The following is a 13179-nucleotide window of genomic DNA, read 5'->3' as shown; positions in this document are numbered from 1 at the left end:
TAAACATCTAACACGTAATGTGTGATATAAAAGAGGGCACCAGCCCCCTGGGAGTCAGTGTGTGCCCTTGCCTGACTGCTGAACGGACCGCAGCAGTTCAGGGAGAAATCTTTTAGATAACACACAATAAACTACCTTGAGACCGGACGACTGAAGACTACTGAGCCTTTCTTTGAAGACACGGGTTGGAGGAGAGACTTTTCTACCTTTTGGGGTCACCCCAATGTGGGATTGAGCCCTGTCAACATCCCACAGATCTGAGGTGCACTTGGCACAGCTTGGGCAGGAAGGGGGATCTGGAACATCCAGCACAGCAGGGCTTGCTCCTCACTTCTGCCTCCTGGATACAACCAAAAAACTGGGAGGAAAAGGGTCAAAGAGCAGCTCTGCTCCCTGGAGGAATTCCTCCACTGGGTTTTAGAATCGTTTTTGCTTCCTTACACACCAGCTTTTACTTTTTGGGAAAACTCAGAGCTGTTCTTTGTGCTCTCCATGACCTTGCTGCTTTTATTTTGCTTTTCCTGTGTGAGCTAGGGAGCTCCTGGGAGCAGAGAATTGGCTTTTTTTTTTATTTTTATTTTTTTTTCCCTGTGTGCGTTAGCAGCTCTGTTGATTTCTAATCCCAGCAGCGAGTGTGCACAGGGGTTTCCAATAAATGCTCTTCCCACGAGGTGTCAGCTGGGTTGTTGCAGCCTGCCCCATCCTTTGTCAAAAGGAGAGAGCATGATCCCATCTTTTGGAGCAGATGAAGAAAAAAAAAAACCATACTAAAAAAAGCACCAAAAAAACACTAAAAATGAAAAAAAAACCTAACCCACCAAAACCCCAAACCCAAACAAACAAAAAAAAAATCTTTTAAAAACCCCAAACAAAAACAAAACAAAACAACTCAACAACAGCAACAAAACAACCCAAAACCAAAATCTCTTTAAAAATTGCTAATCTGAATTGATTAATTGATTAATAAATGTAATTTTCCATCCTGGGTGCCTGCCCTTTGATCCAGCACCCCTCTGGCACTGGGATGCACAGGCATCTATTGATGTGTCAAAATGAAAAACAAATTCAGACATGTACAGGTGAAGTTGGAGAGAGAGGGTTGGGAACTGAGAGTAAAACTCCTGCTTAAAAGAAAGAGTAATTCACATAAGTTGTTAGATTAAAAATGCTGAATACCTCAATGAGATGCAGAGAGTAAAACTCCTGCTTAAAAGAAAGAGTAATTCACATAAATTGTTAGATTAAAAATGCTGAATACCTCAATGAGATGCAGAGAGTAAAACTCCTGCTTAAAAGAGAGAGTAATTCATATAAATTGTTAGATTAAAAATGCTGAATACCTCAATGAGATGCAGAGAGTAAAACTCCTGCTTAAAAGAGAGAATAATTCATATAAATTGTTTGATTAAAATGCTGAATACCTCAATAAGAGGTATTTTTGGGGGGTGGACCAGGGATTTTATTACCCAGCCAAGCAGGCAGATGTTTCCCTTGGGGCTTGGTGACATGAGTGATGTTTCCAGGTTATTTTCTCCATGAATTGGAGCCCCCGTGCTGAAATGGGGCTGGGGCTGTGCAGTCATAAAAAGGTTCTTGTGTTTCTCTGCTCTGCCTGGCTCTCGTGGCTGCTGCTTTGGACCCCCTTTCCAGGAGAGCTGCCTCACATCTTGAGCTGCCTCCAGCTCAGAAAAGCTTGGCTGGTCAGTGGGAATAGAAACAAATGGCTTTGAAGCCTGCAAACTTGAATTCTGCTTTATTTTTGCTGGGTTTGCATAGCTTTAGTGACCAGGAGATGAAACGTGCAGTTAAACAGAATCACAATCTGCACTTTCAGATGCAATTTTAAGAAGATGTTTCATCCTGCCAGGGTTTGAAGTTCTGTATCTGGAATGGTTTTAAATCTGAGAAATGTTTGAAGCGATCCCATGGGGGTAGGAGGAGAAATACTCTCCCTTTGCATGTTCTCGTGGCCTGCCTTTGCCAGAGCTCTTGCCTGCTTTCTGGACCGAGCTGGCAGGCAGAGCTCGCAGGTTTTAATGAAACCTTGCTGAACAAAGGCACTTTATGTTTGAACTCTGTGCCCTGAGTCTGCCCCACCAGCCTGGCTGGGCATTTCTGTTAAATGAGGTCAACAAATATAGGCAAGCTGTGTTTTGCAAATTAACCCCAAACAAATCATAACAAACAACAGCAACCAAAAAAGTGCCTTTCTTTAACTCTGCCTCTTTCTTGTTTCGCAGGCAAGAAGAGAAACCCTGGGCTGAAAATTCCTAAAGAAGCTTTTGAGCAACCACAGACGAGCTCCACGTAAGTCTGCAGACACTGAGGCAGAATGAAAAGCAAACCACGAAGCCCAGCTGCCTTCCAGCCTTGGCTGGCACCTGGCAGTGCCCAAGGCCAGGCTGGATGGGGCTTGGAGCACCCTGGGATAGTGGAAGGTGCCCCTGCCCGTGGCAGGGAGTGGAATTAAATGATATTTAATGTCCCTTCCAACCCAAACCATTGTGGGATTCTGTGATAATTTCTCAGCCCTTGCATTTCCCAGGGGGACTCAGCCCCATCTGAGATGCATCGTTCAGTCTCATGTGCAGTAAAAGATAAAAAGATAAAGACCAGAAGAAAAAGATTAAAAAAGAAAAAGTTAAAAACCAGAATGGGCCCCCAGTTTCGACTGGTGTGGCACTTTGGCCACCAGTTTGAGTAGCAGGCATTTGGTCAAGGCACAAAACCTCATCCCTTTCCCGGCCTCCTCAGCCTTGCAGAAGGATTCTCTCTGCTTTTAAGGCCCTTTGTGCAACTGCAGCCTGCTTGGCTTTCTTTGCTTCTGTGGGTTGAGTGTTTTTAGCCTGTCAACCTGTGCTGTGTGACTGAGGTGATGATTTACAGCAGGTTTGGATGTTCCTGCCCATTTAACCCATTTTTCCTGCAGGCTGGCAGAGATTTGGTGCTTGATTTCACAGTGAATCCCTCTGGGATCCTGCAGGGGCAGGCTGGGTGTGAGAAATGCCAATTCCAGTGGCTTTTCCCCTTTTTTGGGGGCGACTTTGTGGATCTGTTGATCCAGCAAAGCCAGGAGGCTGCTCAGGGCTGCAGTGAAGGTGTGAGGGGATGCTTTGGGGGCTGAATTTAGACACTGAGGGAAAATTGATCTTTGTAGGGAATATTTCAAATCTTTTCCCTTTTCTTTCATGCAGGCCACCCAGAGATCTGGACTCCAAAGCCTGCATCTCTATTGGTGAGGAGGTAAGACTGAGAGACCTCTGGGACCAGAGACCATCCTGGGCTGGCTGCTTGTGGCATTCACTTCAACCCCCCCAAAAAGGGCGGAGAATTAAATGCCAGCTGTTACAATTAACACAGTCCATTTCACCCAAAAGAAAAAGCAGTTGCTGGAGGAATAAAAGCTGAGAAGATCCAACCTGGGAGCTCAGGAGGGCTTGTGAGCCACATGCAGCCATAAATATCCAAGTGGCACCTGGTGCTGGTGCTCCTGCAGCCAGGGCTGTGTGGGTGGGAACTCAGAGTGGCCCCGTGGCCAGCTGGAGCTGCTGCTTGGCACTGCCCTGCTGAACGTGCCCCCAGCACCCACCCTTTGCCTCCCCTGGCACGTGGGCTCCCTTCATATTTTCCACCGTGGAAATTCCTTCCTTGCTGCACTAAGGTGCAGCTAATCCCCTGGAAATAACCATTATCAAGCAAGGAGCTTGCTAACAGAGTTGTTTTACTCTGCTCTGCAGCTCCTTTGCTGATTTAAAGCCTTCACCCCAAAGTGTTTCTCTTTGCTGATATTGAAGGTCATCTCCTCAGGAGCTGAACTCAGGGTGGATGTTCCTGCCCTGGAAGCAAATCATCCTGACAGCATGGAAACCAGTCCACCTGGATTAAATAAAAAATATCAGGGAGAAAAACAAACCCAGGGACAGTTGTTTTGATAGGGGAAAAAGGCAGAGCAGAATTCAAAAAAACTCTTTAAAACAGTAAATGTAAGAGGTGCAAAAGATAGGCCTTGGTGTCAGTGAGGTAATTTGTGCAGTGAAATGCTAATCCAGCAGTGGTTTGAAATGCCTGATTTTGGTGGCTTTGCTTTCATTTTGGATTTTGTGTTTGGAGCAGGGGCTGGGAGTTGGAATCATGGTGCAGCAGGGAGGCAGAGCAAATGCCTGCTCCAAGAAAATCACCTGTCCCCTGCAGTCCCAGGGGTGAGGGAAGGCCCCAGGGCTCCCAAAGGCTCCAGGAGCAGTGAGGCCAGGCTGGATGGTGCAGAGGGAACCCCGCTCACAGCCCCAGAGCAGGGAACCCCACTCACATCCCCAAAGGGAACCCCACTCACATCCCCTAAAGGGAACCCCACTCACAGCCCCAGAGCAGGGAACCCCACTCACAGCCCCAGAGGAGGGAACCCCGCTCATAGCCCCAGAGGAGGGAACCCTGCTCACAGCCCCAGAGGAGGGAACCCCGCTCACAGCCCCAGAGGAGGGAACCCCACTCACATCCCCAAAGGGAACCCCACTCACAGCCCCTAAAGGGAAACCCCACTCACATCCCCAAAGGGAACCCCACTCACAGCCCCAGAGGGAACCCCACTCACAGCCCCAGAGGGAAGGCCCCACTCACATCCCCTAAAGGGAACCCCACTCACAGCCCCAGAGCAGGGGAACCCCGCTCACAGCCCCAGAGGAGGGAACCCCACTCACAGCCCCTAAAGGGGAACCCCACTCACATCCCCAAAGGGAACCCCACTCACATCCCCAGAGGAGGGAACCCCACTCACATCCCCAAAGGGAACCCCACTCACAGCCCCAGAGGAGGGAACCCCGCTCACATCCCCAGAGGAGGGAACCCCACTCACAGCCCCAGAGGAGGGAACCCCACTCACATCCCCAGAGGAGGGAACCCCACTCACAGCCCCTAAAGGGAACCCCACTCACATCCCCAGAGGAGGGAACCCCGCTCACAGCCCCAGAGGAGGGAACCCCGCTCATAGCCCCAGAGGAGGGAACCCCGCTCACAGCCCCAGAGGAGGGAACCCCACTCACATCCCCAGAGGAGGGAACCCCACTCACAGCCCCTAAAGGGAACCCCACTCACATCCCCAGAGGAGGGAACCCCGCTCACAGCCCCAGAGGAGGGAACCCCGCTCACATCCCCAAAGGGAACCCCGCTCACAGCCCCAGAGGAGGGAACCCCGCTCACATCCCCAAAGGGAACCCCGCTCACAGCCCCAGAGGAGGGCAGCCCCGCTCACAGCCCCAGGGCTCCGGCTGTTCTCCGGGCACAGATCTGTGCTGCCTCCCAGGGACTGGCACGCCTGGTTTTGCATTCCCCCAGGCTCTGTGACCTGTTCATCCGGCCAGGTTCCTTTAGGATGGGCACCAGCATTCCCACACTCCCCCAGTCCCGAGGAGAAGCCACTTTCCCTCCTGTCCCTTTAAACCCTGCTGCTCCTTTGAGGAGAACGCTCCATTTTTGGAGAGGCTCCTGGTGAACAGGTCAGGCACTCAGAGATGCCCAGATCTCTGCTGGCATTCCAAAATGTTGGTCAGGGCTCCTTGTGCACATTCCAGAGTGGGTCCCTGCTCTCTGTGGCATCCCCAGCTGGCTCCCTGCAGGCTGCAGGGATTTTTATGCTGTGCCAGCAAAAAGCCATGTGGGGTTTTTCCCTGGGAATCAGCTCATCCTCACCCACTGCTGGATGATTGACTGATTGATGGGGCTGTGCTTGCAGCAGGCAGAGTGGCGAGGCAGGCTTGAAACATCCAAAAATTATTATTATTATTATTATTATTATTATTGTTATTGTTATTATTAGTCATCATTATTATTAGAGTGGCTGCACAATATTGTGTCAGAAAGGAGAAAGGCAGGGATGCAGGGTCCATAGAAATTCATCCCTTGTGTAAAGGTAGGAGAAAATGATGATGGACAAAATAAATCCTCCCTGATTTAAAAATTCAGCTGGTATTTGGCCCATCTGCAGGTCAGGAGAAATAAGCTTTTAAATACCTGGCGATGTTTCCATGATTGTTTGGGAGGAGATGAGGATGGAAAGAAGATAAATTGAAGTAAGACTGAAGGTGATTCCCTGGGGAGAAGCTGCTGTGGTGTTTTCCATCCCAGCCCTCACAGGAGGGAGAGCTCAAAGAGCTGCCAGCTGAAGGTGGCTGGGAGGGACAAGACAAGAGCATGGAGTGACAGGACAAGGGGAAATAGCTTCAAAAGGAGAAAGAGTAGGGTTACACTGATAGCACAGAACCACAGAATCACAGAATGATGAGGTTGGAAGAGACCTCTAAGATCATCAAGTCCAACCCATGCCCTAACACCTCAACCAGACTACAGCACCGAGTGCCATGTCCAGTCTTTATTTAAACACATCCAGAGATGGTGACTCCACCACCTCCCTGGGAAGATAATTCCAGTGCTTTATTATTCTTTCGGTGAAAAATCTTTTCCTAATATCCAACCTGTACCTTCCCTGACGTAGCTTGAGACTGTGACCTCTTTAGGACACAGGATATGAGGATATTGGGAGGAAATTCTCCTCTGGGAGGGTGGCAGGCCCTGGCACGGGCGCCCAGAGCAGCTGGGGCTGCCCCTGGATCCCTGGCAGTGCCCAAGGCCAGGCTGGATGGGGCTGGGAGCAGCTGGGACAGTGGGAGCTGGCCCTGCCATGGCAGGAGGATGAAATGAGGAGGATGAAATGAGCTCTGTGGTCAGCGTGGGGCTGGCTGGCCCTCCTTGCATGAGATTTTCAATGTATATATAAAAATTTTTAAAAATTATATATATATATATATATATATATATATATATATACACATATACATATATATACACACACATATATATATATAATTTTAATTTTATAATTTTAATTATTTTCATTTTATTTTTATTTATTTATATAAAATATATATGTGATATATATATAGTTTATCTATTAAATATATGATTTGAGAGATATAAATATCATGCAAATATAAATGTAAAATATGTATAGATGTGTAAATACATATATAAATTATATATGTTGAATGCAATTTATATTTATCATATTGTTATTTATATAATATATAAGTAATATATAGTATATAATTTATCTGTTAAATATTATATTATTCAAATATAAATATAGAATAAATAAATATAAATATAAAATTATATATAAAATATCCATAAATTACATAACTATATTGAATATTATTTATTTTTATTACTTTATTATTTATGGAATATATATGTAATATATATTATATTATTAATCTATTAAATATTATATTATTTAAAATATATAAATATGGAAAAATCATTATCAATATAAAATTAAATATATAAATATATAAATATATATATATAAACTATATTTATATTTATATTTATATTTATATAAATATTTCTATTTGAACTACAATTTATAGTTCAAATAATATATAATATACTGTAATATATAGTTCAAATAATTCAAATAATACAGAATATTATTTAAATTTTTATTATTTATATCATATATATGTAATATATATGATATAATTTATCTATGAAGTATTATGTCATTTAAAATATATAACTATAGAATAAAGAACTATAAAATTCTATATATAATAATATACATAGAATATAGAAATTATATAACTACATGGAATATCATTTATCATTCATTCTTTTATTCTTTCTATCATATATAGATAATTTTTATATATAGCTAAACTCCCAAGGCTGGGGGTTTATCCCAGATGGGGAGGGGATGCACGGGGGGGAGGATGTGCCAGGCAGGGCTGCACTGGGGGGCTGCAGGGCTGCAATTTGGGGCACAGCGTGGGGGGGGCAGCAGGGCTGCAATTGGGGGGCAGCAGGGGTGCAATTGGGGGGCAGCAGGGGTGCAATTGGGGAGCAGCAGGGGTGCAATTGGGGAGCAGCAGGGGTGCAATTGGGGAGCAGCAGGGCTGCAATTGGGGGGCAGAAGGGCTGCACTTGGGGGACACCAGGGCTGCATTTGGGGGGCAGCAGGGGTGCAATTGGGGGGCAGCAGGGGTGCACTTGGGGGGCAGCAGGGCTGCAATTGGGGAGCAGCAGGGGTGCAATTGGGGGGCAGAAGGGCTGCACTTGGGGGGCAGCAGGGGTGCAATTGGGGGGCAGCAGGGCTGCACTTGGGGGGCACCAGGGCTGCAACTGGGGGACACAGCACAGCACGTGGGGAGCAGCAGGGCTGCAATTGGGGAGCAGCAGGGCTGCACTTGGGGGGCAGCAGGGGTGCAATTGGGGGGCAGCAGGGGTGCAATTGGGGAGCAGCAGGGCTGCACTTGGGGGGCAGCAGGGGTGCAATTGGGGGGCAGCAGGGGTGCAATTGGGGAGCAGCAGGGGTGCAATTGGGGGACACAGCACAGCACATGGGGGGCAGGCAGCAGGGCTGCACTTGGGGGTCAGTGGGGCAGCAGGTGGGGGACACAGCACAGCACGTGGGGGGCACCAGGGCTGCATTTGGGGGTCAGCAGGGGTGCACCTGGGGAGCAGCAGGGGTGCAATTGGGGGACACAGCACAGCACGTGGGGAGCAGCAGGGCTGCATTTGGGGACAGTGGGGGTGCATGTGGTGGGCACAGCACACGGGGGGCAGCACGGCTGCAGGTGGGGGACACAGCACAGCACACGGGGGGCAGTGGGGCTGCAGGTGGGGGACACAGCACAGCGCACAGGGGGCAGCACGGCTGCAGGTGGGGGACACAGCACAGCACACGGCGGGCAGGCAGCACGGCTGCAATTGGGGGTCAGCGGGGCTGCAGGTGGGGGACACAGCACGTGGGGGTCAGCGGGGCTGCAGGTGGGGGACACAGCACAGCTCAGCTCAGCACACACACCCAGGGGCCGCTGCTGTCTTTTGTCCCCCAGAACTTTGAGGTGAAGGCCGATGACCTGGAGCCCATCTCCGAGCTGGGACGAGGTGCGTACGGGGTGGTGGAGAAGATGCGGCACATGCCCAGCGGGCAGATCATGGCAGTGAAGGTAGAGTGAGCCTCGGGGGCTTCTGTCCTTTCTGGGGTGCTGGGCACACTTGCAATCCCCCTTGTTCCTTTCCTGACATTTGCTGCTTTCCTCATCCTCTTTGCACACAGGGAGATTTGGGTGGTTTAACCAAGAAAATGGGGGAGTTTTTAAAGCGGGGTGCTCCAGCATTGTAGTGCATCAATCACATTGTTCACCTTTATCCACAATATTCCTCTTTGCCTAGGATTCAATACATCATCATTTTTTAAATACACACATACATATAAAGTTACATGTTTTTGACATATTTTTAATATATCTACATATAATTCTACATATTTTTTTTTCTGCTGTAGCCCCTCAGATTCACTTCATAATTATAAAGAAGAATAGATCCAATTGCACAAGAGACTCTTCTTCATCTGGGACTTTTTCAGTCTCCTTGGAACAGGAAGTTTTTGTTGGGATTTTCACGTTTTGCCTGCCACAGTGGGATCTTGACTCATGGCAGGCTTGTAGATACTATCATGAAAAGTTTTCATAACAACAGCTTAGACTCATAAATTTGGAGATAAGGGAAATGGTCATGGGAAAAACTGTAGTTTGGGAAGGACCAGTTTTTGCTTGGCTGAATTTTAGTTTCCTTTCAGAGTAAGAGAAAAAGATCTGGAAGCTCTGAGCAGACTCTTTGCTCCTCAGCTGTGGGTAGATTTTGCTGTGGGTAATGGCTGGGCCAGGTCCCAGCACCTCTGTGCTCTGCATTTGGTGTTTTTGTTTGCTCTGGTGTTCACCAAACTGCCAAAGGCCTCTCTGGGGGCGATGGAAGATCTCAGCTGCGCGTGGCAGGAGCATTCAGGCTCCCTGTGATGCTGAGCAGTTTGATTTGTCCCATAACTGCTCAGGTGGCTTTGGCCAGGAGCCTGCAAGGTGTGTGTGACCTGTGTGTGCCCTGCTGCGGTGTTTGGCAGCCGAGGGTCTCCAGGTATTTCACATCAAGGACATCTCCTTCTGGGGGGCTGGGAAATGCCCCTTGTCCAAAGCCATGGGGAGCCCACGGGCTCTGGAGGCCTCTCTTGTGCCCAAAACCTGCTGATGGAACAGAAGTGCACTCCAAAAATCCCAGCTTTCCACCAGCCCGGAATTTGATTTCCTGCTCCCTTCTCCTCTCCAAGCCACTTCTTTCTTTTGGCTCTTGCATAAAGAGTGGTGTTTGCAGGGAAGAGCAAAACCACCAGTGGTGAGAAAACCCCTGGGTGCTCCTGCACCAAAGCTTAGAATTAAACCCAGGATTTGATCTGAGACCTTGGAAAAGGCTTCCAAACTTAAGTGCTAGAGGTGAGAATGTGGATTTATAGTTTAAGGCAGAGACATGTTAAGTTAAGAAGAAGAAAGTTTAGAGTTTTAGAGTTTAAGATATAGAAAAAATAAAAGTAGTTACAAAGGTGAACAAGGAGTTCAGAATGCACTACTGTAGGTTTGTGTGTCATAATGTGATTGGCTAAGAAAGCTCACACTGCAGCATGAGTCTGTAAGACAAAATATTTAAGGATTGGGTCAAAAACATAAATATCCTTGTAAATATCCCAAGGGTGCTGGGCTGGGGATGTGGCTGTGACAAAGGTGGTGACAAAGGGGTGGTGTGGAAACCCAGGGCACCAGGATATTTCTCTGTCTGCTCTGGGGTGTCCTGACCCCCAGGGGAGCACTGACTTTGACCCTCATTCATGCAGAAAACTTCCAAAGCCTCGAGGTAAACTAAAGACCAAAAAAGTGTGAAATAGATTGTAGAGATTGTAGAGAGTAGTGTAGTATGCCACATGGGTGAGAAATTTAGGTTTTAGGATTTTTAGGATGTTGTAGATGGGTTCAAGATGGAGGATATAGGGTGTTGTCTTGAGTTCCCTTCTTCTTTCTTCCTCTTTCTTCTTGGGTTTAGGTGGTATCTTGAAATTGGGTAGAAAAATCCACATTGCAGGTCTTTAGGGGACAGTTATTGGGTTAGAAAGGAAAATAATTTATGTGTCACTTCTTAATTGGGTGGCTTAGTTTTTGATTAGACTTAAAAGGCCTTGCGACACGAGGTCGTTGGCCATTTTTTTGCTGCTTTTCCTGCACGCAGAGTCTGGTGCAGACAGCGTGCTGAAGTTTTGATAAGATAACAATAAACAGAAGCTGAAGACAGAAAAAGTCCAATGTGTCTCTGGTTCCTGACACAGAACTGCTCCAGGAGGGGCTCCCCTGCCAGGGGAGCCCCCAGGGAGTTGCCCAACTTGGGGCCCGCAAACTCACAGGGTGGCACGAGGGGTGTGGGAGGGTCCAGGTGTGGTGCCAAGGCCTGGGGCAGCACCTGACCCGCTCTGTCTTGCAGCGGATCCGAGCCACGGTGAACAGCCAGGAGCAGAAGAGGCTGTTGATGGATCTGGATATCTCCATGAGGACGGTGGATTGTCCCTTCACCGTCACCTTTTACGGGGCACTCTTCCGAGAGGTGAGGCTTCCTGGGGCTCAGTTCCCACTCCTGCACGTCCTGCAGGTGCCAGGGATCTCATCTCCACCCGGGCACGGAGGTTTGCTCAGTCCTGGCCTAAGGGGGTGTCACTTACTGTGGCTGGGAGTGTGGGACAGCCTGGCCACAGCCTGGTCCCACAGTGTTAAAATTGCCCTGGCTTGGTTTCATCCGTGTGGAGGAAAAGTGTGGAAAGCTCTGGAAAGGTAGATTTATTGAAGAGCTGAACTTTTCCTGGCTGGGCATTGGGAGCCTCAGTTCCTGATAACTTTCTGGGCTCCTAAATCTCCATGGCTCTGCTTTGGGAAGAGTACACCCTAAATGGTAGGGAATGTGCACAGCACTGAATTCCAGAGCAGGGAAAAGAGAGCCCAGGACAGCTCTGAGTGGGTTTTTAAAAAAAAGGAAGGGAAGGGAAGGGAAGGGAAGGGAAGGGAAGGGAAGGGAAGGGAAGGGAAGGGAAGGGAAGGGAAGGGAAGGGAAGGGAAGGGAAGGGAAGGGAAGGGAAGGGAAGGGAAGGGAAGGGAAGGGAAGGGAAGGGAAGGGAAGGGAAGGGAAGGGAAGGGAAGGGAAGGGAAGGGAGAAAGGAGGAAGGGGAGAGGAGAGAAGAGAGGAGAGGAGAGGAGAGAGGAGAGGAGAGGAGAGGAGAGGAGAGGAGAGGAGAGGAGAGGAGAGGAGAGGAGAGGAGAGGAGAGGAGAGGAGAGGAGAGGAGAGGAGAGGAGAGGAGAGGAGAGATGTTTTGTTCAAATATCTGGGTATCTGCTTGCATTACTCTCCAGGGAGATGTGTGGATTTGCATGGAGCTGATGGATACCTCACTGGACAAATTCTACAAACATGTCATTGACAAAGGCCTGACGATTCCCGAGGACATCCTGGGGAAAATCGCAATCTCTGTGAGTAGCAGCAGGGTGAGGGGGGAGGGAAAGGGGTTTCTCTTCTAAGCCAGGTCCTGCCTGACCTGAGCTCCCTGCTCTGTGTGCAGCAGGAAGAGGGTGGTCCATGTGCCAGCCCATGTGGCCATTCCCATGTCTGGTCTGAAGTGATGTTTGTAAGCCATGCATGTGCCCATGCATACACATGATGGAGAGCTGGCCCAGTGTGAGATGTGGGGAGGCTCCTGCAGCTCCTTTCCCTTCTCATCGGGGTCCTGGAGCCCCCAGGAAGATCCCTGGGTACCCACCAACACCTCAGGCTGCTGGCAGGGTGCAGGACTCAGGGGGGATGTGGTTTTCCTGCCCTCCTGGTGGCTCTGGGGGTGAAGCCAGCCATCATTTTTTCTTCCTCATGGTGCTGCCAGCTGTGATTGACTCTGGATTTGTCGTTTCAGATTGTAAAAGCACTAGAACATCTCCACAGTAAGCTCTCCGTGATCCACCGAGGTGAGTGCCAGGCACACACTGCCCTGCTCTCAGCCTGGCAAGGGCTCCCAAAATACCTGAGATAAAGTGAGCCTTTGACAGCAGAAACACTCCCCAGCATCTCATGACTTGTAGCAAAACCCAGGCAGAGGAGGTGGCTGCTGTTTGCTCCTGAAAATCTACTGCTCCCAGTGTTTCCCTGAAGGGGAGGAGAAGGGGCTGGCAGAGGAAGGAAGGGCTGTTTCCCTAAACCCTAAACCCATGGTCTGCTTCATCACCTGGCTGAAATTCAGGCTTTTCCCTGTTTCTCCTTGGAAAGCTTTGGAGCAG

The 13179-nt window shown here is 48.7% G+C and overlaps 1 protein-coding gene across 5 annotated transcripts in view; it reads left to right on the top strand.

Annotated features, from left to right (window-relative positions):
• The window catches only part of MAP2K6 (mitogen-activated protein kinase kinase 6), an 86870-nt gene that overhangs the window by 26467 nt on the left and 47224 nt on the right, over positions 1 to 13179 (top strand). For all 5 annotated transcript variants that reach the window (XR_011005319.1, XR_011005320.1, XM_068209989.1 and 2 more), the window contains exons 2-7: positions 2241 to 2307; positions 3195 to 3243; positions 8886 to 8999; positions 11350 to 11469; positions 12268 to 12384; positions 12819 to 12870. Coding sequence is in view for 3 of the 5 variants with exons in the window: in XM_068209989.1 (XP_068066090.1) it covers positions 2241 to 2307; positions 3195 to 3243; positions 8886 to 8999; positions 11350 to 11469; positions 12268 to 12384; positions 12819 to 12870 (519 nt within the window). In the remaining 2 variants the exon portion in view is untranslated. The remainder of the gene's footprint in view (positions 1 to 2240; positions 2308 to 3194; positions 3244 to 8885; positions 9000 to 11349; positions 11470 to 12267; positions 12385 to 12818; positions 12871 to 13179) is intronic.

This window comes from Anomalospiza imberbis, chromosome 19 (assembly GCF_031753505.1).
Source record: "Anomalospiza imberbis isolate Cuckoo-Finch-1a 21T00152 chromosome 19, ASM3175350v1, whole genome shotgun sequence".
Taxonomy (NCBI): Eukaryota; Metazoa; Chordata; class Aves; order Passeriformes; family Viduidae; genus Anomalospiza; species Anomalospiza imberbis.
This window is presented reverse-complemented; position numbering and strand designations above follow the sequence as displayed.